Here is a 25,813-nt window from a genome sequence, read left to right on the forward strand (position 1 = left end):
ACACTGTTCCTGCTTAACCAAGCATTTCTGCCATTGACTGCTGCTTTCAACCACCACCCATAACTCTCATTTTGCATGTAAGCTGTTTATCAAGTAACTGATTCGCATCATCTCTGGTTTAACAGCCATTTCATCTCTGCTGGCAGGCCAACCTCTGCCTTTACAATCAAACTGTATGACTTATTACTACTTCGTGCTTACTGTTCGCTATGCACCACTAACTCCTTGGTAGCTGGGTATTAGTACTAGAACTGAGCTGGAAGGGTGCACAGACTGTAGAACTGAGCTGGAAGGGTGCACAGACTGTTACCCAGTGGACATAAGGAAAAAAATCTAAAGGAATATTTTTTTTAGCTTTACAACGAACGTTAGTCTATGATACAGTGCCTTATCAACTTACTTGTATTGTAATCTTTTCTGCTGTTTAATGTTATGCATATTCTGTCAGCTCATCAGTTATAGGATACCTAATTGTTTGTGATAACTTGTGGTAACTTGTACTCATATTGAAACTTAAACCAAAGTTTAATTTACAGCGGTGACTAGTTTATTCCCGAATAATAAATTATGTCACCATCCTAACGTGTGGTAGACTTATGTGTTGGGTCCTCCAGGGTTGGGGTTCCTTGTCCCTCTGCCTAGGGTTCCAATAGTGTGATCCAGTCCGAGAGGTGATCCCGGGTGAAGAATCCAGGTACGTCCGCCGACACCTGCACCTACAACCACATTCCCAAAGTACTTACCTGATACAACTACATCTACCAGCAGCCACCTCCCAGCTGCCTCCCCCCCCCAAAAAAAAAAAAAAAAAATCTAAGCATCCCCCTTCTCCAGTGAGAAGATGATGGCAAAAATCACTGGGAGCTGCAGAAACCACCATTGACTGCCAGAATGGTAAGTATCTTTTTTTTCCCTCATGCTGCAGGGTTTTCTAAGAAGATAAAAATGAGCTACTGTGGGTATCGGTAGTGTGCACACCCGCGGTAATCCACAATTGGGCGCAAAGTCTGCAAGGTTTTATTGCAGGTAATTGAATTTCCCCTAAAAGGTCTAAAAATAATATAAATAATGACTATAAGAATAAAAAGCAATGTTTGTATAAAAAAATACTGGTCTAAGATTTACCTGTGTCGGGGCAAGAGTCCATAGTTGCTATGATTAAATCTACTGTTGACATCTTTTTCTGCAACATAGTTGACCATAAAAGATGGAAGAATTTTCTGCATTAGGCTTATAAAGCGAGAGAGCTTTGCAATGTCCACAGGGTAGCCATTACTAGACACCCGATTTGTTATCCAGGCACCTCTTCTAGTGCTTAAGTACACCTAGAAAAGAACAAAATCATTCAGATATATTATAAATAAGCGCCACTTCATTCTGAAACCTTCAATTTTGTAAAACTGTCATGATTACAGCATATTATAGCATATCTTCCAACTGTCCCGATTTTTGCGGGACAGTCCCTTTTTTAGGGGCTGTCCCACCCGTGGACAGCAGTGTCCCGCAGTGGGAAGGCGGCAGTTGGGAGGCTCCTTTCACACACTGGCTGCTCTGCTGAGCATCTATTCACAGGAGACAGTTATGAAAATGGAAGGCATCGCTCACAATCGCGTCATGCCATCAATCTTCCTATGATGTAAGTCGCCATTACAATTGATAATGTTAAAAATAGAAGTTACCAGAACTAACATTCAGCAAATTATCACAATAACTTGCAAAACAAAAGATGGGAATCAAGGCAGCAAGATTGCTGTAAATCTGATATCTGAGGACTATTAGCTTACATATCTGTCCGATATAAACCAGCCCATCAGCCCTAGAAAAATCACACTTTTGTTGTGGTGCAAGTTTATTTTTATCTTTTTTGCAATTACTGTTTTTCTATACTCTTCCTGTGTAAGGTGCTGGCCTTACTCAGTCTCCTCTATTTGTTGGTAAGTGTGTACAGTTTACGCCAAAAATTGTGCTCTTAGAAATGCCTGAAGTGATGTTAAAACATGTATGATAAGTTTGTTTATAAAATGGAATTTATGTTGTATGTTAAATGCACATTATCATAATAATAATAATAATAATAATAATAATAATAATAATAATAATTTTATTTATATAGCACTCTTTCTCCATTAGGAGTCAAGGCGCTTTACAGAAATAAAAAACAAAATACTGTACATGTTACAAACAATTTAGCATTTCAGCAAGCAGAAAAATTCTTAAAAAGAAAAAACATAGAAATTAGGCATAATGTAGGGTTGGTGCAGTCATTTTGGGTAATAACTTCCATGGGTTATACTGTATATTCCATCCCTGAAAGGTACCAGATGAGGTAATATGCATTGGGGACACAGTGGCCCAGATTTATCAAGCCTTGGAGAGTGATACATTGCACGATTATAACGTACTAGCCAATCATCTCCTAACTGTCATTTTTCAAACACAGCCTGTAACATGGCAGTTAGGAGCTGATTGTCTGGTACTTTATCACCGTGCCCTACAATGTGACATAATGTGAACTAGGGACATAATGTTAACTAAGGCACAACTGTGGTTCAGAATATGAACTAGGTCACTATTATCGTATCCGGTCTCTAGGTCGACAAGACTTAGGTCGACAGTGTCTAGGTCAATCACTATTGGTTGACAGTAACTAGATCGACAGGGTCTCTAGGTCCACATATTCTAGGTCAACATGAGTTTTTCACTTTTTTTTCTTTTTTTTTACTTTTTCATACTTTATGACCAATGTGGACTATGAGTGGGAAAGGTGAGCGTAGCGAGCCATGCAAGGGGATGCGGTGCACTACTTGGGGTTCCCGGTCACTGTAGGGTGAAAAAGTCACCAAAAAAGATTTAAAAAACTCATGTTGACCTTTTGACCTGTGGACACAGACCCTGTCGACCTAGAATCCCTGTCGACCTAGTTACTGTCAACCAAAAGTGGTCAACCTAGATACTGTCGACCTAAGTGTGGTCGACCTCCAATACCACACCCCACTATTGTGGGGCATAACATTAACAACTGCTGCAGAGAGATGTTTCTCTAGAATAATTTGGACAGGGGTCCCTTCAATATGTAGCTATTAAACCCACAAAGTTCTGGTTATGCCCCTGGTATTGTTATGTAGTCATTTAGTAATTTCTGTTTGGCGATAACCTCCCATAACTGGTCCCTTTGCGATCCCGGCAAGCAGTGCAGAAAGTGATTTATCGTGGGTCCAGTAAGTTTTCTTCACACAGCGCATGCACCTGCAGTTGACATAAGGAAGCACTGAATTTCACTGCTCCTCTCCCACTACCAAGGTCCACTACTTCAGCTCATTTCACCATATCCAGATGGCAAAATGAAATTAAGAAGTGAAACAGAAACATTAAGTTTCCATTCTTCTTTGATTCACTCTCCCTATACTAGTGTACAGGGAAGGGATTCTAACACTAATCAACAGCACCGCTGGATAAATCTTACTTCTTTTCTTTCAAATCTGAGTAGAGTCTGCATAACACAACAAAAAAAACATTACTAATGTGTTGGGATGAAATTAAATGTTATTTTCATTTAATGGATCTTGCTAAGAAACAAGCTCAATTACTTTTTTTATTAATTAGACTCGTTATAGGGAGACCGAAGCATTATTATTATTAATTATTATTATTATTATTATGAGATGTGCGGCTGGCACTTTTCGTGTTTTGGTTTTGGTTCTAATTCCACTTTCGTGTTTTGGTTTTGGCTTGGTTTTGCCAAAACCACCCTTTCGTGTTTTGATTTTGGTTTTGGATCTGGATGAATTTTGAAACAAAACATAAAAACAGCTAAAATCACAGAATTTGGGGGTAATTTTGTTCCTATGGTATTATTAACCTCAATAACATTAATTTCCACTCATTTTCAGTCTATTCTGAACACCTCACACCTCACAATATTGTTTTTAGGCCAAAAGGTTGCACTGAGGTTGCTGGATGACCAAGTGGACAACACAAACACCTGGCCCATCTAGGAGTGGCACTGCAGTGTCAGACAGGAGGGCAGATATAAAACTAAGGCCCCAAACAGCACATCATGCAAAGAAGACAAAGAATTACAATGAGGTAGTTGTATGACTAAGCCAAGTGACACAAACAATTGGCCCATCTAGGAGTGGCACTGTAGTGGCAGACAGGAGGGCAGATTATTATATATATATATATATATATATATATATATATATAAAAAAGGCCCCAAACAGCACATCATGTAAAAGAGGTGAAATGAGGTAGCCTATGACTAAGCCAAGTGACACTAACAATTGACCCATCTAGGAGTGGCACTGCAGTGGCAGACAGGAGGGCAGATATAAAAAAAAATCCCCTAACAGCACATGATGCAAAGAAGAAAAAGAGGTGCACCGAGGTTGCTGTATGACTAAGCTAAGCGACACAACCACCTGGCCCATCTAGTAGTGTCACGCAGTGGCTGAATGTCGAGAGTGGGCCGCAATTGTTTGGTCCACTGACAGCACTCCAGCACACTCCAGTCATTTTTTAAAAAGTCTGCAATTGGTGGACTTATATGGCAGTACCCAAGGACTAATACAGCAGTACCCGTGGACTCATACGGCAGTGTCAGACAGGATGGCACTTTTCAAAAACTAGGCCCCAAACAGCACCTCATGCAAAGATGTCGAAGAGGTGCAATGAGGTAGCTGTATGACTAAGCCAAGCGACACAAACAATTCCAACTGGAATTATACATCCAAATCACTGGAATTAATTTGCTAAATCACTGGAATTATACATCCAAATCACTGGAATTAATTGGCAAGATCACTGTCATTAATAATTATACGTCCAAATCACTGGAATTAATTAGCAAAATCACTGTCATTAATAATTATATGTCCAAATCACTGGAATTAATTGGCAAAATCACTGTAATTAATAATTATACGTCCAAATCACTGGAATTAATTGGCAAAATCACTGGAATTATACGTCCAAATCACTGAAATTAATTGGCAAAATCACTGTAATTAATAATTACAGGTTGAGTATCCCATATCCAAATATTCCGAAATACGGAATATTCCGAAATACGGACTTTTTTGAGTGAGACTGAGATAGTGAAACCTTTGTTTTTTGATGGCTCAGTGTACACAAACTTTGTTTAATACTCAAAGTTATTAAAAATATTGTATTAAATGAACTTCAGACTGTGTGTATAAGGTGTATATGAAATATAAATGAATTCTGTGAATGTACACACACTTTGTTTAATGCACAAAGTTATAAAAAATATTGGCTAAAATGACCTTCAGGCTGTGTGTATAAGGTGTATATGAAACATAAATGCATTCTGTGCTTAGATTTAGGTCCCATCACCATGATATATCAGTATGGTATGCAATTATTCCAAAATACGGAAAAATCCGATATCCAAAATTCCTCTGGTCCCAAGCATTTTGGATAAGGGATACTCAACCTGTATATGTCCAAATCACTGGAATTAAATGGCAAAATCTGGCTATCACCTGCCTAGTGAAGTGGAATCTAGATGGGATTTGGTACTGGGGACACAATACCTCCATCAATGGTCTAAACCCCACTGCACTAATGGCGGATACAGGACGCATGTCTAACACCATCATAAGTGTCAAGGCCTCAGTTATGAGGGCTTCTATTGTCATGTAAAGTTGAACCACTAGTCATGAACATAGGCCAGGGCCTCAGCCGTTCCTTGCCACTCCGTGTCGTAAATGGCATTGTCACGATCCGGGTAACTGGATGCCATTACTTACCATCCAGATGTCTTCTGAGGCTGGCTCAGCATTCCAGGGCCGGATCTCAGCGGTGTTGCTGAGATCCGCACTCTACATCTCCCTCCTGTCATCTATCAGCGCTGTCACAGCGGCCTCATGTTAACCTCAGATTGGCGTCTCCGACCCACCACAGACTCCGCTCCTGTGTTTACAGTTCACAGATTCTTCAGAGTAACGTCTCCTGCCTGCTGCGGCTTCTGATGTCATTCATGTGTTTCCAGTGTGCAGGTTGTCTGTGTGGCGTCTCCTGCCCTCTGCGGCATCCGCCGCCATTACTACTGAATTCCCACATGGTTTTCCCAAACTAACTTTCCCTCCAAGTGCTACATGGGCGCAGCCATGTTGGTTTCAGTCACATGTCTTAGTTTACACCAATCTGCTGCTCCACTGGAATCTGCTCAATTGCTTGGCCAATGCCTGCCTCCCTGCAGGTATAAATATCATGTGCCTGAACCAGGAAATTGTCAGTGCTTTGGTGGTCACACCTTGTGTTACCAGTCTCTCCTTCCTGTGGTCGTTTCTGCTTTAGGTTTCCAGCTCCTGCTTCCAAATTCCACCAGAGACCCGCACCAGCCTACCACATTGCGGTGCAGCCTGACTCCACAGTGCTCTGTGATTACATCTCACTCCTGGATATTGTTACACCAGCTTCCAGCGCCTAGCTTCCAGTGGTGTTCTGCTTCTAAGCATTATCGGTGCTCCACCATCGATTATCTACAAACCATCGATCTCCATATTCATCGAACTCTAGCATCATTCAAGCACAGTATTCTACGGCTCATCACCTGGCCGGTTCCATCCGGCATACTCAGCAGTCTATCACATTGTACAGTATTGCCAGCTTCCAGTGAACACCTGCTGGTCAGTTCCTCATCTTTATTTCAATACTTCGCATACGGGTTTCTGGTTAAGGACATTCCAACTCCTGGTCAATTAGAACTGTACCTGATATTCCCAGTACACTGAGGCATCCGCTATTCTGCAACTTTCCAAGGAACTGTTACTGTTTCTCTTGCTCTAATTCACAGGTTCTCAAACTCGGTCCTCTGGACCCCAGGCATGTTTTGCAGGTATCCTCACAGAATCACAAGTGAAATAATTTGCTCCACCTGTGGACCTTTTAAAATGTGTCAGTGAGTAATTAATACACCTGTGCACCTGCTGGATTACCTGCAAAACATGCACTGTGTGGGGTCCTGAGGACCGAGTTTGAGAACCACTGCTCTAATTCATTCCTGAAAAGTACTGCTGTTGTTTTATAAGAACTGTGAGTAATAAAATCTATAGACTTTTACTGTACTTCAGTTGTCGTGGTCACACCTTCGGGCATTTGTACTGCATCTCACCTGCATGTCTAAGGGTCTGATCCAACCCTCTAAATTTAAATACATCTCAGCCCCTACAACTGAGGCTTCCTCTCGTCAGCTCCAGCCCTCAGTTGTGACAGTAAGCACTGACCTAATGGATCCAGCCAGAGATCAAGTTCAAGCAACCAGGCCGTTGCAAGAACTGGCAGCCCGTCTTGAACATCAGGAGGCTGCACAAGGATATGTTATCCGTTGTCTCCAGGACCTCTCCTCTCGGCTGGATGGAATACAAACAACCCTCCGTGGTTCAGGGGCGGCCACACCATACCCATTTCTGCTCCATGACTTCATTTGCCAACACCTGCTAAATTTGATGGGTCCCAAAAGGCCTGTAGGGGATTTCGCAACCAGTGTGAGATCCATTTCGAGTTGCAACCTGGCAGTTTTCCAACTGAATGCACCAAAATTGCCTATATCATCTCCCTCCTCAGTGGCTCCACCCTTGATTGGGCATCACCCCGCTGGGAGAGATCAGATGTTCTGTTATCCTCGTATACAAACTTCATGGCAACATTTAGGCACATCTTCAACGAGCCAGGCCGTGTAAACTCTGCCTCCTCTGAAATCCTCCGGTTACGTTAGGGGACACGAACTGTCGGTCAATATTTGATACAGTTCCAAATTTTGGCTTCAGAACTTTGCTGGAACGATGACGCTCTTTACGCAGCTTTTTGGCATGGCTTATCTGAACGTATTAAAGATGATCTCGCTACCAAAGACTTACCGTCAAAGTTAAACAAGCTCATATTCCTCTGCACTAAAGTTGACCTTCGGTTCCGTGAAAGGGCAATTGAGCGAGGAAGGTCAACCTTTCCTAAGACTTCCACTCCTCCTCCTCCGCCATGTCCGCCCAAAGATGAACTTATGCAAATTGGTCATTCTCGTTTATCACCAGCAGAGCGTAGAAGACACCTATCCGAACGACTGTTTGTATTGTGCTGCACCTTCTCATGTCATCAACGCTTGTCCCAAGTGTCCGGGAAACTCCAAGTCCTAGCCCGCCAGGGAGAGGGTCGGCTAGGAGTAATGAAATCCTCTCCTTCAAGTGATTGTAACCTCCCAGTCTCACTTCTAGTGGCACAACGCACCAGGAACCTTATTGCCCTGCTGGACTCAGGAGCAGCTGGGAACTTTATGACTGAGGAATACGTTAAGCGGTGGTCCCTATCCACTGAGAGACTTCCATCTTCCATATCCTTGACTGCCATGGATGGCAGTAGGATTTCTGATGCAGTCATTTCTTCCAAGACCCTGCCTATCCGTCTGAAGGTACGAGCCCTTCATTCTGAACTGATTTCCTTCCTGGTGATTCCAATGGCCACATAACCCTCAAGTTGATTGGAGGACTACCCATATCCTGGCATGGGGTCCCTCCTGCTCTGAGACTTGCCTTTCTAAAGTGCTACGAGTTTGTTCATCCTCCTCCAAATCTTCGGATGTTCCACTTTCTCCATACCGAGACTTCACAGATGTGTTCAGTAAATCCTCTGCAGATATTATTCCCCCTCATAGGGAATGGGATTGTCCTATCGACCTCATTCCAGGGAATATTCCACCTCGAGGTCGAATACATCCATTGTCGTTACCAGAGACTCATTCTAAGGAAGAATATATCAAAGAAAATCTAGCTAAAGGATTTATCTGGCCTTCTTCCTCTCCAGCTGGCGCAGGCTTCTTCTTCTTCTTCATCAAGAAGAAAGACGGTGGCCTGCGGCCATGTATAGATTACCATGGTTTGAACAACATTACCATGAAAAATCGGTATCCTCTACCTCTCATTACCGAATTATTTGACCGCGTTAGTGGTGCTACGATCTGTACAAAGTTAGACCTCAGGGGTGCCTACAACCTCATCTGGATCCGAAAGGGTGACGAGTGGAAAACTGCATTTAACATGTGACGAACATTACGGAGTACCTCGTCATGCCATTCGGACTCCGTAACACTCCAGCTGTGTTCCAACACTTCGTGAACGAGATCTTCAGAGATATCCTTTATTGTCATGTTGTGGTCTACCTCGATGACATCCTCATCTTCGTTAATGACCTGGTTGAACATCGTTTCTGGGTGAAGGAGGTTCTGTCCTGTCTCCGTGCAATCATCTTTATTGCAAGCTGGAAAAGTGTGTCTTTGAAGTAAAATCCATTCCATTTCTAGGTTACATTGTGTGCGGTTCTGGGCTAGAGATGGATCCTGAGAAACTTCAAGCTATTCAAGATTGGCAGATACCTACAACCCTCAAGTGTATCCAAAGATTCCTAGGATTCGCCAATTATTATAGGAAATTTATTTGAGACTTTTCCACTATTGTGGCGCCTGTCACTGCTCTTACCAAAAAGGGTGCTAATCCTTCCAAGTGGTCAGAGGAAGCCACTCAAGCCTTCCATCTGTTGAAACAAAGATTTGTCTCTGCTCCAGTGTTGAAACAGCCAGATACCAGCTCGCTTTTTACTCTTGAGGTAGATGACTCTTCTGTTGGAGTTGGCGCAGTCCTGTCTCAGAGATCCAATGACGGTCATCTACATCCTTGTGGCTTCTTCTCATGGAAGTTCTCTCCTGCCGAACGCAATTATGCCATAGTCGATCAAGAACTTTTGGCTATCAAACTCGCTCTGGAGGAGTGGAGATATTTGTTAGAGGGAGCTTCACATACTATTACCATTCTGACAGACCACAAAAATCTCCTGTATTTAAAAAGGTACTCAATGTCTCAACCCTCACCAAGCCATGTGGGCACTGTTCTTTTCAAGATTTGACTTTAAACTTCAGTTTTGTCCAGGGTCACAGAATCGCAAGGCTGATGCCCTTTCCCACTCCTGGGAGCAAGAAAATGAGTCAGAGTGTACTGACAAGCATTATATTATTGATCCAGTGGCATTCTCCGCAGTGAGGTTGGACTCTACGCCCCCGCCAGTGAAAAGTTTTGTTAAACCGGCCCTCAGAAGGAAGCTCTTGCATTGGACACATTCCTCTCGCTTCGCCGGACACACAGGCATCCAAAATACCTTAGAATTTGTTTCCAGATCTTACTGGTGGCCGACCCTAAAGAAGGACATCACCGAAATTATTGCATCTTGCCCAAAATGTGCCCAACACAAAGTACCCCGCCAGTCACCCGCTGGGCAACTGGTTCCTCTATCTGTTCCTCATCGTCCATGGACTCATCTATCAATGGACTTTGTTACAGATCTCCCTATGTGTAATAAGTTTAATACCATCTGGGTGGTAGTTGACCGGTTCACCAAGATGGCTCATTTCATTCCGCTCACCAGTCTTCCATCAGCTTTCAAGTTGGCTCAAGTCTTCATCCAGGAAATCTTCAGACTACATGGTCTCCCTGAGGAGATAATTTCTGACAGAGGTGTTCAATTTGTAGCCAAATTCTGACGAAGTTTGTACCTGGCCCTCCAATTCAAATCAAAATTCTCCACAGCTTATCACCCCCAAACCAACGGTCAAACAGAGTGGGTGAATCAAGACTTGGAGGCCTTCCTCCGTATGTATGTATCTTCATCCCAAGATGACTGGGTTCAACTTCTCCCATGGACCGAATTTTGTCACAACAACCAGCATCATTCTTCATCTTCTTCCACGCCATTCTTCACCAACTACGGGTTTTACCCAAAAGTTCCTGAATTCCAACCACTTTCAGCAACATCGGTGCCTGCAGCTGATATCACTCTTTGTCAGTTTTCAAATAACTGGAAGAATGTCCATGCAGCTCTTCTAAAAGCATCATCCAGGTACAAGAAGTTTGCGGATAAGAGGCGTAGGGCAATACCTGCCCGTAAAGTGGGTGATCGTGTCTGGTTGGCTACGAAGAATTTGAGATTGAGGGTTCCAGGCATGAAATTTGCCACTCGTTATATTGGCCCTTTTCACATTGAACAAGTCATCAACCCAGTGGCTTACAAATTCCTGCTACCTCCATTCCTGAAGATTCCCAGAACTTTTCATGTTTCATTCCTTAAACCAGTTATCCTGAACCAATTTCATTCAGCACTCCCCTCTCCTCCCAGAGTCCAAACTCAACGTGGTGTTGAGTATGAGGCTGCCAAGATCCTGGATTCACGCTTCCGATATGGTCGTCTTCAGTACCTGATCGACTGGAAAGGCTACGGTCCTGAAGAACGCTCAGATGTTCATGCTCCTAAGTTGGTCCGAGACTTCCATACCAGATTTCCTCGGAAGCCTAAGAAGTGTCCTGGGGCCACTCCTAAAGGGGGGGTGCTGTCACGATCGGGGTAACTGGACGCCATTACTTACCGTCCAGATGTCTCCTGAGGCTGGCTCAGCGTTCCAGGGCCAGATCTCAGCAGTGTTGCTGAGATCCACACTCTACATCTCCCTCCTGTCATCTATCAGCGCTGTCACAGCGGCCTCATGTTAACCTCAGATTGGCATCTCCAGCCCGCCGCGGCCTCCACCGCCGCTCCTGTGTTTCCAGTTCACAGATTCTTCAGAGTAACGTCTCCTGCCTGCTGCGGCTTCTGATGTCATTCATGTGTTTCCAGTGTGCAGGTTGTCTGTGTGGCGTCTTCTGCCCTCTGCAGCATCCGCTGCCATTACTACTGAATTCCCACATGGTTTTCCCAAACTAACTTTGACTCTAAGTGCTACATGGGTGCAGCCATGTTGGTTTCAGTCACATGTCTTAGTTTACACCAATCTGCTGCTCCACTGGAATCTGCTCAATTGCTTGGCCAATGCCTGCCTCCCTGCAGGTATAAATATCCTGTGCCTGAACCAGGAAATTGTCAGTGCTTTGGTTGTCAAACCTTGTGTTAACAGTCTCTCCTTCCTGTGGTCGTTTCTGCTTTAGGTTTCCAGCTCCTGCTTCTAAATTCCACTAGAGACCCGCACCAGCCTACCACCTTGCGGTGCAGCTTGACTCCACAGTGCTCTGTGATTACATCTCACTCCTGGATATTGTTACACCAGCTTCCAGCGCCTAGCTTCCAGTGGTGTTCTGCTTCTAAGCATTATCGGTGCTCCACCATCGATTATCTACAAACCATCGATCTCCATATTCATCGAACTCTAGCATCATTCAAACACAGTATTCTACAGTTCATCACCTGGCCGGTTCCATCTGGCATACTCAGCAGTCTAGCACATTGTATAGTATTGCCAGCTTCCAGTGAACACCTGCTGGTCAGTTCCTCATCTTTATTTCAATACTCTGCATACAGGTTTCTGGTTAAGGACATTCCAACTCCTGGTCAATTAGAACTGTACCTGATATTACCAGTACCCTGAGGCATCCGCTATTCTGCAACTTTCCAAGGAACTGTTACTGTTTCTCTTGCTCTAATTCATTCCTGAAAAGTACTGCTGTTGTTTTATAAGAACTGTGCTTAATAAAATCCATAGACTTTTACTTCAGTTGTCGTGGTCACGCCTTCAGCCATTTGTACTGCATCTCACCTGCATGTCTAAGGGTCTGATCCAACCCTCTAAGTTTAAATACATCTCAGCCCCTACAACTGAGGCTTCCTCTCATCAGCTCAAGCCCTCAGTTGTGACAGGCATATTGGCAAGTTTACGTTTCTCCTCAGACCATTTAAATTTATTTTTTTGGGTCTTTTTACTGAACTTTGGCTTTTTGGATTTTACATGCCCTCTATCATCACAATGGGCATCGGCCTTGGCAGACGACGTTGATGGCATTTCATCATCTATGTCATGGCTAGTGGCAGCAGCTTCAGCACTAGGAGGAAGTGGTTCTTGAGCTTTTCCTATTTTATCCTCCAAAGGTTTGTTCTCCATTATTTTTCTGGAGTTATATAACACAATATGCGGCACAAGAGAGCGTACCCCTACACCTCACAGGGCAAACCCTGTAAAAATTATTTGGATTAAATATTAATAACCCCTTTATTTGGAGTAAATAATATACAGCACAGAACAGCACCAGTGAACTTATATGGCAGCACCACTGGACTGGATTTATACAGAATTATATGGATTTATATGGAATTATACGGCAGGATAACTGGAAATATACGGCTGTATTCTGAGAATTATACAGCAATATCACAGGAATTATACAGCAATATCATAGGAATTATACGCCAGTATTAAGAGAATTATATGGCAATATCACAGGAATTATACGCCTGTATTCCGAAAATTATACAGCAATATCACAGGAATTATATGCCAGTATTCCGAGAATTATACGGCAATGTCACAGGAATTATACTCCAGTATCATGGGAATTATACGCCAATATCACGGGAATTATACGCCAGTAACAGTGGATATATGGCAGCAGAGGACACCACCACTGTGACTGGTCACTGGATTGATGCTGCACAAGACACTTCCCCTGGTCTGATGCAAGACAACACAGCACCACTGAAGGGGACTTATACAGCTACACTGGATATATGGCAGCAGAGGACACCACCACTGTGACTGGTCACTGGACTGATGCTGCACAAGACACTACCCCTGGTCTGATGCAAGACAACACAGCAAAAATGCAAGGGAATTATACAGCAGCCAGCATCACTGGGGACATACTGTATAGTAGCTGAGGACACCAACACTGTGACTGACTGGACTGATGCAGCATAAGACACTGACTACACTGGACTGAACTGAGCAGCACAAGACTCACCACCCCACTTTCCCGCCCCCACACAGACACTGAGGACGGAGAAACGTCCTCTCACTACACTCTCCGAGACTGGAGTGAAAATGGGTGCGACGCGCTGCTCCTTATATGGAATCCAAATCCCGCAAGAATCCGACAGCGGGATGATGACATTTTGCCTCATTCGGGTTTCCAAGTCGGGCGGGAAAACCCCAGCCTGGCTCGGATCCGGACTCGAATGGTGAAGTTCGGTACAGTTCAGTTCTCTGAGAGCCAAACCTGCTCATCTCTATTATTTTTGTTCATTATTATTATGAATTTATTATTGTCTTTTGCAAAACAAAAGATAAAGACATGTTATGATGTGAAAAGTGTTTTTAACTCTCTAGGCTGGGACTGAGACATGTTGAGGTAAATTTATTTATTATTCGTGTTGCAGCTGATTTCGGCCGAGATCAATCTCGGCTGACATTGGCTATTTGAGACTGGAACTTTTTGAGAGAACCCCTCCCCCCCCCGTAATTTACTAAACTACCGTGTATTTTCAATTAGAGTTCACCAATGTCAATGTCCTTCGTATTGTTGGGCAGTGAGATTAGTAAAACACTGCCGGACATAGCACAATGAAGCCCAGCCAAATCTGGGAGATCCGTGCAGTACTTCATTATGTACAGTATTTAAATAGTTAAATCCTGTAGTTGAAAAAAATATATATTAAATTGCGTGGTGTCCACCCTCCTAAGCATAACCAGCCCTGAGCTCTTTGGGCTGGTCCTGGTTGTTAAAATACCAGGGGGGGGGGGGGGGGGGGAAAATAGAATACTGGGGAATCCCTGTGCAAACAACCGGTTGTTTGTTCACATACTGTACACCTCATACAACACGGGAATTTACTAAGAATTCATATTCTTAATCACTGCCAATAAAAGCCAAACACTGCCAGAAAAGCATGGAATTCGTACAGAAATTGATCTTTCAAACAGACCTGCTTTTGGCTCTTGTAGTTGACCTCAATTATCCTTGCAGTCTTCCACAGAGCGCAGGTTCCCACCATAGGGGATAATGGGGATTTCTGTCCCCATTACAGCCTATGTGCTCCGCTTGATTGGCAGGCTGGGAGTACACAGCCAATAAGGAGAGCGGGTTCCAGGAGTCACAGGGGGAAAAGGGACCCTTAGTTGGATAGGGATTTTGGCATTTTAATTTTATTTTTTTTAACCCTGTGGATGCCTACTTGGAATGAAGAGGACAATCTTGGATTAGATGAACATATTTTTAAATTTTTTATTTACAGGTACTTTACAGGTACTTGTAGATTCTACATTGACAGGGGGACGAGGGGCTCTTTGGGACATGTGTGAGTGTATAAGTGTGCATATATGTTTAATTAAAGTTGTACTTTCACGGTGTGTGTGTGTGTGTGTGTGTGTGTGTGTGTATGTACTGTCTTTATTGTAATATTTCTTGGTTTTCCAAGTACCAGCATGTGGGGTAGGCTTGCTGGGACCTGTAGTTCCACAGGTGAAAGAAATTAATTTTTTTTTTTTTACAGATGGACTATCAGCCTGTCATCCACAGCCCACGGATAGCAGGGACATCCCCGGGCTTCATCTATGGCCCTTGGGTGCCTGGAGGGGCAGACCCCTTTATTGGGCGGTTCCCACTCCCCCTGGGAACCACAGCAATGGGTGACTAGTTTGGGGGTAATGCCATGACTGCAGGGACCTACATAAATGTGACCCCCGGCTGTGGTATTATCTTCTTGGCTAGTGGAACCCGGTGCTAGTTTTAAAATACAGGTTTACCCCTGGCTGGTTATGCTTAGGAGGGGGACCCCACGCAATTTTTTATTTTATCTTACCTATTTCACACACTTTTATACAGGGAAGCTGCACAGAGCTCACTGATCCATGCACGATTCTCCAAACATGCCAGCCAAAAGCAGGTCTATTTGAAAGTTCAATTTCTGTACGAATTCCATGCTTTTCCAGCAGTGTTTGGCTATTGTCAGCAGTGATTGAGAATACGAATTCTTAGTAAATTCCCGTGTTGTATGAGGTGTATGTGAAGAAACAACCATGTTTGACTGATGGTCTATCGATTCGTATTTGTGTGGACAGAAGTATATCTCAATTCGAATTGCCCCAACACTGCAGTGATTTGTGTTTAGTAAATTTCCGAGTTGTCTCGAATCAAATCGGGACCCAATTTTGCGTATGGATTAGGATGCATAAGCACCTGCTTATGTGTTGCAAATATTGCAGTGGGCATCTTTTTCTATTTCTGGGCGGCAACTACTTGTGCATTCTTTGTAACTGACATTGCAAAAAATTGCACTTTTAGTAGCAATAGCAATCAGACTGAATCCGGCTCCACGTACGGAAACTTACAGTCCGATTGGCTACTTTGTTCTGGGTTTCAATTCATGACCATAGATAGAAGACACTATCGTGTGACATAGGTACCTTCTAAATCTCTGCCTATTACACCCAGCAACTCTACTTCAAAGTCTGTTGAGTAGCGCCGTGAGTTAGAAATCACTGAAATTGCGCACTCCATTATATTTCCTCCATGGCATGCGACTTAATAGGATTAAACTCAGGATTTACAGTACTGTATATGGATCCAGATTCTCAAACCTGCAATGTAATATTCTTCACAATAAGTTATTTATTCTCAGGAAAAGTATTGTCTGTAACTTGCATGAGAAATCTATCCACACCTTTAAATCCAGGACCCACCCACATGCTCAACTGGGTGTAGTATGGTATGCCGGTGGCCGGGCTTCCGGCGGCCAGCATACCAGCGCCGGAATCCCGACCGCCAGCATACCGACAGCTGGACGAGCACAAATGAGCTCCTTGTGGGCACGGTGGCACGCCACTCTATCTATTTTCCCTCCAGGAGGGTTGTGGACCCCCAAGAGGGAGAAAAGATGCCGGTATGATGGGTGTCAGGATTCCGGCGCTGGTATACCGTGCGCCAGAATCCCAACAGCCGGCAACCTAAATACATAGTTACTATGTTACTAAGGTTGAAAAAAGACAATTGTCCATCGAGTTCAACCTATTTGTGGTCTCCTATGCAGTCCCATTATAAGAATAGTTATTTTTATGTTAGTACTAGTTATATTAACTATAATGCATGACTACGCAACATAACCCTGAATATCTTTATCCAATAGGAATTTATCTAACCCATTCTTAAAGGTGTTGACTGAGTACACTGTTACTACTCTCTCAGGCAGGGAATTCCAAACACGTATTGTCCTTACTGTGAAAAAGCCTTTTCACCTCAATGTGCGGAAACTCCTCTCCTCTAACCTAAGCGAGTGACCATGTGTCCTCTGTGCTGATTTTATAGAAAACAGGTCCCTCCCAAGCTCTGTGTATTGACCCCTTATATATATTTGTAGAGGTTGATCATGTCCCCTCTTAGCCTCCTCTTTTCCAATGTAAACATGCCGAGCCTTGCAAGCCTTTCCTCGTATTCCAGCGTCTCCATGCCCTTGATTAGTTTGGTCGCCCGCCTCTGAACCTTTTCTATCTCCAGGATATCCTTTTTGTAATATGGTGCCCAAAATTGCACACAGTATTCAAGGTGTGGCCTCACTAGTGATTTACATAATGGGAGTATAATACTCTCGTCCCTAGCATCAATTCCCACGTTTTATGCATGCTAATATCTTATTTGCCTTCTTTGCTGCACTCCTACTTTGGGTACTGCTGCTTAATTTGTTATCTATGTGAACCCCTAAGTCTTTTTCCAGTACAGAATCCCCTATATTACCCCATTTAGTATGTAGGTGTTATTTTTGGTCTTGCCCCCAGAATGCATTACCTTACACTTGTCTGTGTTGAATTTCATTCTCCATTTTGCCGCCCATGCTTCCAAATTAGTTAAGTTGTTCTGAAGAGACTCAGTATCCCCCTCTGTATTTATAACCTTACACAATTTGGTGTCGTCTGTGACACCATGCTCTCTAGACCTACAGTTAGGTTATTGATGAAAATGTTGAACAAAAGTGGTCCAAGTACAGACCCTTGTGGCACACTGATTAGTACTTTAGTCCAATTTGAAAATGATCCATTGACCACAACGCGCTGCTCCCTATTATCTAACCAATTACTAACCCAAGTGCATATTGTGCTCCCTAGCCCTATTTCTTGTAGCTTATAGATAAGATGCATGTGTGGTACAGTATTGAAAGCTTTGGCAAAGTCTAAAAAGATTACATCCACCTCCTTACCCTGATCAAGGTTCGCACTTACGGTTTCATAAAAGCCAAGTAAGTTGGTTTGACATGATCTGTCCTTCTCAAATCCATGTTGGTTCCTTTTAATAACCTTATTTTCTTCAAGGAACTTTTGAATACTGTCCCTTAGAATACCTTCCAATACTTTCCCCACTATAGATGTAAGACTAACTGGTCTATAATTACCTGGTTTAGCTTTGCTCCCCTTTTTGAATATCAGCACTACCTCCATTATACATCAGTCTTTTGAAACCTTACCCGATTTAACCGAATCCATGAAGATCAAAAATAGAGGTCTTGCTAGTTTAGTGTGCAGCTCCATAAGAACTCTCAGGTGAATTCCATCTGGACCAGGTGACTTATTAATCTTTAACTTTTTTAATCGGTCACAGACTAACTCCTCACATAAATAAACATTTAGTAGTGGGACATTATCTTTGTTGAGATTTTGTGTTAGACCCAGCATTTGGTCCTCTCTGGTAAATACCGTTGAAAAATCTTGTTTAGTTTGTTTGCTATGTCATTATCATTGTTGATGAAGACTCCCCTATTGGCCTTTAAAGGGCCTATACTCTCCTTCTTTAGTCTCTTGCTGTTGATGTACTTAAAAAAAAATTGGGATTTGCTTTGCTTTCCTACTAGTTTTTCAGTTTCTACTTTAACCGCTCTTATTCCTTTTTTGCATATTTTGTTACAGTCTTTATAGTGCTGGAATGACTCCGCATCCCCCTCAGATTTGTATTTTTTAAATGCTCATCTTTTTTTGTCCATTAATTCCCTTATATTTTTGTTAACCCACATTGGTTTGGGATTTTTATTTATTTTTTTGCTGCTGCTGGGAATAAATTTACGAGTATTATTAATTAGCAGTGATTTTAATACATCCCATTTCTCTGTAGTATTTTTTCCTTGAAACAGAATTTCCCATTCAATGTCCCTTAACGCTTCCTTCATCATGTCAAAGTTGGCTTTGCTAAAGTTTAGAGTCCTAGTTGAGCCAGTATAGGACTGCTTACGAAAACTGATATTGAATGTGACCATATTGTGGTTGCTGTTACCTATGGGCTTTCCTACTTCAATATTTGATACCATTTCCCCATTTTTAGTTAATACCAGGTCTAAGATTGCATTGTACCTACTTGTTTCCTCGATTAATTGAACTAAGTAATTATCATTTAGCGTGTTTAAAAACATATTGCCCCTAGCAGTATCACATGAATTGATTTTACAGTTTATCTTGGGATAGTTAAAGTTTCCCATCACTACTATGTCTCCTACTCCTGCTGCTCTTTCAATTTGATTCAGGAACAATTCCTCATCAGATACGTTGATACCAGGTTGCCTGTAGCATAACCCCAATAATAACTTCTTTATTCCTTTATCCCTGCATGCAATTTCTACCCATAACGTCTCAATGGTATTTACAGTCCCTTCTTGAATATCTTCCCATATAACAGGTTTTAGAAATGGCTTTACGTAAAGACATACCCCTCCACTCAGTTTATTTAGTCTGTCTCTCCTGTACAGCATGTAACCCTCTAGATTGACTGTCCAATCATGAGATTCATCCCACCACGTTTCAGTAATGCCTATAATATCATATTCCTTGCTTGCTGCGAGGATTTCTAGTTCCCACTTTTTACCTGTAAGGCTTCTAGCATTTACATACATACACTTGAGATATGTATTTCCCCTTATGGTAGGGACATCATAATTCTTCCATCATAATACCCTCCGCTCAACTCAGATACAAGTGGTTCACAATGGAATATAAATAGAGTTACTTTCATAAACATCACGTGTCTCCTAATAGCCTCCAAATAACTCAAATGTGCTTTATGGAATGCTCATTCTGTTTATAACAAATTATCATCCATCTGTGACCTCTTTATCTCAAACAGCCTCAACCTTCTGGCAACAGAAACATGGCTCACACAACCAGACACGGCCTCTCCTGCAGCACTGTCACTTTGTAGTCTCCACTTCACACCAGGCCTGGAAACAGTGCGGGAGGTGGGTTTGGAATATTACTGTCCCAGTTTGTACACAGTTCTACCACAGTTTCCATCATTTGAAGTACAAGCTATCAGGATTTTTACCCATTTCTCTATGCGTGTTGCTGTACAGCTGGGCTACACAAGCTACAGTATTTATGGAACATTTCTCTGCCTGGCACCCTCGCTTCTTATCCTCTGACATCCCCACCCTCTTCATGGGAGATTTCAATATCTGAATTCTTCCAAGCCTCCTATAACCTGCAGAAATATTAATGCTATTAATTTTTAACAACTTTTCACCTGTCTGCAACATCTACTCTCACCCATGTCTACATTAACTTCTGAAATTGCTGTACCACACCTTAATATTGGGGTACGGGACTGCACACCCCAATTCCAAACATAATAAGAGGTGCTATCATGTAATTCTACACATACACGCAGCAAAAAAAGAAAATACAGATGCACACTCTATAGTACGTACTAAGCACTGCTAATCAAAATAAATATAGTAAACTCAATCTAACAGAGCAAAATTGAGGTGCTTAGCATCATTTTTGGCCAAAAATATATGGGCACACTAACTGCGACCAGGTAACCTCATCTGATGGTTCACTAACACTAAAGGCCAGCACTGACGGAAGAGACGTGTGCTGAGCGATCTTAAAACAGACCGCTCTGCACACATCTCTCCCCTGGCTCAGCACACATCACAACGTTATTTGTTTGTGAATGACGGAATATACAGACATATAACTTGTACACACTGGCCGACGGACCCGCGATATATCGGCTGTTCAAGAGAACGGACGATATTTCGGCCAGTGTGTACGCACCTTTACTGTTAGGTCTGTCTGTTATTACGCAGTATTGTTTTATTACTGTTCACAATTGTAAAGTGCAACAGAATATGCTGGTAAAGGTTGAGTATCCCTTATCCAAAATGCTTGGGACCAGAGGTATTTTGGATATCGGATTTTTCCGTATTTTGGAATAATTGCATACCATAATGAGATATCATGGTGATGGGACCTAAATCTAAGCACAGAATGCATTTATGTTTCATATACACCTTATACACACAGCCTGAAGTCAATTTTAGCCAATATTTTATATAACTTTGTGCATTAAACAAAGTGTCTACATTCACACAATTTATTTATTTTTCATATACACCTTATACACAAAGCCTGAAGGTCATTTAATACAATATTTATACACCTTATACACACAGCCTGAAGTCAATTTTAGCCAATATTTTATATAACTTTGTGCATTAAACAAAGTGTCTACATTCACACAATTTATTTATTTTTCATATACACCTTATACACAAAGCCTGAAGGTCATTTAATACAATATTTTTAATAACTTTGTGTATTAAACAAAGTTTGTGTACATTGAGCCATCAAAAAACAAAGGTTTCACTATTTCACTCTCACTCAAAAAAGTCCGTATTTCGGAATATTCCGTATTTCGGAATATTTGGATATGGGATACTCAACCTGTACTAAGTATTAATAAATAAAATTTACCAAACAACATTTCATGGTTATTCTCATTTTATAGAAAGCTCCCCCAGATCTTGAGTTGCTCCACTACTATTGATCTACCAGTTCCAGAAGACTTATGTCATCTGGGTCACAGTTTTTTCGAAATGTAAAATTTTGTTCCTCCGGAAGACATTCCTTACAAATCCCCAATTCCCTGCTTCATCATTTCAGCATAAAACAAATTTTTCAGAATAAAAGGAACCATCAACCCGTGCCAGATGACCTCTTCAACAGTGTTAATGTGGATACCTCTATCACATGAGTGGTTAATTCAACATCTACTGTGAAAATGTATCAGCTCACACACCAGCTAGACAGAACACACTTACGTGAATGCGAGACAGAACCAGAAAGTAACAGTTTCTTTAACTGACACACAGTCACAACTTCAGTCTAATTGGAGACAAACTTATATTTACATTTTGTCTCAAGTTCACATCAAAGGTTTCTTTACAATCAGCGCAGAATGAAGTCCTCACCAGGGCCGGATCTAGGGGGGGGGGGGGGGGACACACACACACCGCACAGCAGCACAGAGGAGCCAGGAGAGCAAGGGTTACAGAGCATTTGCCCCTCACTTGCTGGTGTGTGGGTACTAGGGCTAATAAATACAATTACCCCATAGCAATGTCACATGTACATAGAAAACTCTATCTCAGTCTCACTCAAAAAGTTCAGTCAGAATTGAGAGAGGAGGAGTTAGGATTGCAGATGGGAGGAGTTGGGACTGTAGAGGGAGGAGTCAAGATTAACCAGTAAACTGCCCCCCCTAAAGAAAAAAGTCTAGATCCGTCCCTGGTCCTCACCATCAGGAAATGTAGAAAGTTCTTTTAATTTTATAATTTAACGATAAAGCATGTAGAATTGTTTGTTTTTAAAAATGCATCAGCAGACACAAGTATAAAACCCGGCATGGTGCAGAGGTCTCCGGATATACTCTGCAGGCGTTACCCGGCTGTTACCTTCGTCCAATGGTTCATAAAGTGTCTCTGGTGCTGTTCATTCAGATGCAGGAAAAGCAGCAAACAACACATTTCGGAACATGCGCTGCTCCTCTTTCAAGTTATGCCGCCATAGTAAAATCTTAAATTTTTTAAAGGTAAGATCACATGATCATGACCAGTGCCGTAACTAGACATTTTAGCGCTGTGTGCAAGAAATGGCATCGGCGCCCCCCTCAACGGACACCGGTGGCAGTGCGCGGCGTAGGCGCGCGCAAAAAATATAGGGGCGTGGCTTCACGGGAAAGGGGTGTGGCCACAAAATAATACCAATTCATAGAATGGTGCACAGTAGTCTCCATTATTCAGATTACGCCGCACAATAGCACCACTACACCAGGCAGAGCCCCTTTTACACCTTACGGCAGACAGCGTCCTTTTTTACATATTACGGCAGACAGCGTCCCTCTTTTTTTACATATTACGGCAGACAGCGTCCCCTTTTTTTTTTTTTTTTTTACACATTACGGCAGACAGTCCCCCTTTTTACACATTACGGCAGACGGAGCCCCCTTGATACACATTGCGGCAGACAGCGTCCCCTTTTTACACATTACGGCAGACAGCGTCCTTCTTTTTTACATATTACGGCAGACAGCGTCCCTTCCACATTACGGCAGACAGTCCCCCTTTTTACACATTACGGCAGACAGAGCCCCCTTTATACACATTGCGGCAGACAGCGTCCCCTTTTTACACATTGCGGCAGACAGCGCCCCCCTTTTTTACACATTACGGCAGACAGCGCCCCCCTTTTTTTACACATTACAGCAGACAGCGTCCCCATTTTTACACATTACGGCAGACAGAGCCCCCTAGTTATGGCTCTGCCCTCACCTCCTCTTTGTCAGGCAGATATCACTAACCCTATCAGATATCACTAACCCTATCTCTAACCCTATCAGATAACCCTAATGGCATCCTCCTCCAGGCTGTCCCCTGGTACCTTCAGAGGCTGCGGCTCCGGGCAGCGGGAGACAGGCGGCAGTGCGGGGGAATGCCGCGCTCTGTGTCCGTGCAGAGCGGGCGGCTCCAGGCGGCAGGAGACAGGCAGCAGTGCAGGTGAATGCCGCTGGGGCCGTAACTAGGTATGTGCCGATGGTGCCTTGCCCACAGCGCACATGCGCTGAAGGCGCACCATCGGCAGCACACCCCCACCCATACACGGCCGCAGCCACTGTTCTCACTATAGAGTCCAGCGCTGCCGCCTGTCTCCCGCCGCGCGTCAGAGCCTCCGCCTCTGCAGGGACTCTGAGCGCGGCATTCCTCCGCACTGCTGCCTGTCTCCCGCCGCCTGGAGCCGCCCGCTCTGCACGGACACAGAGCGTGGCATTCACCTGCACTGCTGCCTGTCTCTCGCCGCCTGGAGCCGCCCGCTCTGCACGGACACAGAGCGCGGCATTCCCACGCACTGCTGCCTGTCTCCCGCCGCCCGCTCTGCATGGACTCAGAGCGCAGCATTCCCCCGCACTGCCGCCTGTCTCCCGCTGCCCGGAGCCGCAGCCTCTGAAGGTACCAGGGGACAGCCTGGAGGAGGATGCCATTAGGGTTATCTGATAGGGTTAGTGATATCTGATAGGGTTAGAGATAGGGTTAGTGATATCTGATAGGGTTAGTGATAGGGTTAGTGATATCTGATAGGGTTAGTGATATCTGATAGGGTTAGTGATATCTGCCTGACAAAGAGGAGGTGAGGGCAGAGCCATAACTAGGGGGCTCTGTCTGCCGTAATGTGTAAAAATGGGGACGCTGTCTGCTGTAATGTGTAAAAAAAAGGGGGGCGCTGTCTGCCGTAATGTGTAAAAAAGGGGGGCGCTGTCTGCCGCAATGTGTAAAAAGGGGACGCTGTCTGCCGCAATGTGTATAAAGGGGGCTCTGTCTGCCGTAATGTGTAAAAAGGGGGACTATCCAGTAATGTGGAAGGGACGCTGTTTGCCGTAATGTGTAAAAAAGGGGGACGCTGTCTGCCGTAATATGTAAAAAAGAAGGATGCTGTCTGCCGTAATGTGTAAAAAGGGGACGCTGTCTGCCGCAATGTGTATCAAGGGGGCTCTGTCTGCCGTAATGTGTAAAAAGGGGGACTGTCTGCCGTAATGTGTAAAAAGGGGATGCTGTCTGCCGCAATGTGTATAAAGGGGGCTCTGTCTGCCGTAATGTGTAAAAAGGGGGACTGTCTGCCGTAATGTGTAAAAAAAAGGGGACGCTGTCTGCCGTAATATGTAAAAAAGAAGGACGCTGTCTGCCGTAATGTGTAAAAAGAGGACGCTGTCTGCCGTAAGGTGTAAAAGGGGCTCTGCCTGGTGTAGTGGTGCTATTGTGCGGCGTAATCTGAATAATGGAGACTACTGTGCACCATTCTATAAATTGGTATTATTTTGTGGCCACACCCCTTTCCCGTGAAGCCACGCCCCTATGTTTTTTGCGCGCGCCTGAGGCGCGCACTGCCACCGGTATCCGTTGAGGGGGGGCGCCGATGCCATTTCTTGCACACAGCGCTAAAATGTCTAGTTACGGCACTGCCGCGCTCTGTGTCCGTGCAGAGCGGGCGGCTCCAGGCGGCGGGAGACAGGCAGCAGTGCGGGGGAATGCCGCGCTCTGAGTACATGCAGAGCGGGCGGCTCCGGGCGGTGGAAGACAGGCGGCAGTGTGGGGGAATGCCGCGCTCAGAGTCCCTGCAGAGGCGGAGGCTCTGACGCACGGCGGGAGACAGGCGGCAGCGCTGGACTCTATAGTGAGAACAGTGGCTGCGGCCGTGTATGGGTGGGGGTGTGCTGCCGATGGTGCGCCTTCAGCGCATGTGCGCTGTGGGCAAGGCACCATCGGCACATACCTAGTTACGGCCCTGATCATGACAACCAATAAAAAAAAAAAAAGGTTTAACAAGTCAGATAATTTAACATAAACAGTTACACCTGGATTGATTAGTCTGTATATACCTGTAGCTTTCTTTATCCAGCCCCATGCTTTAAACAGTTACATATTATAAACATTAACCTCAGAATTGCCAAGTGTAACAGTACTGACATAACATTCACTTTATAAAAAAAACACAATTAAAATACAAGATTCTTTCTAACATATTTTACAAAAAACATACAAGAAATATATTTATAATGCATAAAATGACACCCCATTTTATAATGCTATATAGTTTCCAAATCATGGAATGCAAATAACATATTACCCACATGAGATGGATTTGCATATTGTACATTTCTCATGCTGTTCTGATGCGTGGCGCGGTAAA

The 25,813-nt window shown here is 43.6% G+C and overlaps 1 protein-coding gene across 5 annotated transcripts in view; it reads right to left on the minus strand.

The window, feature by feature from the left end:
- The window catches only part of LOC134957968 (flavin-containing monooxygenase 5-like), a 183,537-nt gene that overhangs the window by 37,987 nt on the left and 119,737 nt on the right, over nt 1–25,813 (minus strand). For all 5 annotated transcript variants that reach the window (XM_063940246.1, XM_063940245.1, XM_063940247.1 and 2 more), the window contains one exon: nt 1,126–1,325. In XM_063940246.1, coding sequence (XP_063796316.1) covers nt 1,126–1,325 — 200 coding nt within the window. The remainder of the gene's footprint in view (nt 1–1,125; nt 1,326–25,813) is intronic.

This window comes from Pseudophryne corroboree, chromosome 9 (assembly GCF_028390025.1).
Source record: "Pseudophryne corroboree isolate aPseCor3 chromosome 9, aPseCor3.hap2, whole genome shotgun sequence".
NCBI classification, from domain to species: domain Eukaryota; kingdom Metazoa; phylum Chordata; class Amphibia; order Anura; family Myobatrachidae; genus Pseudophryne; species Pseudophryne corroboree.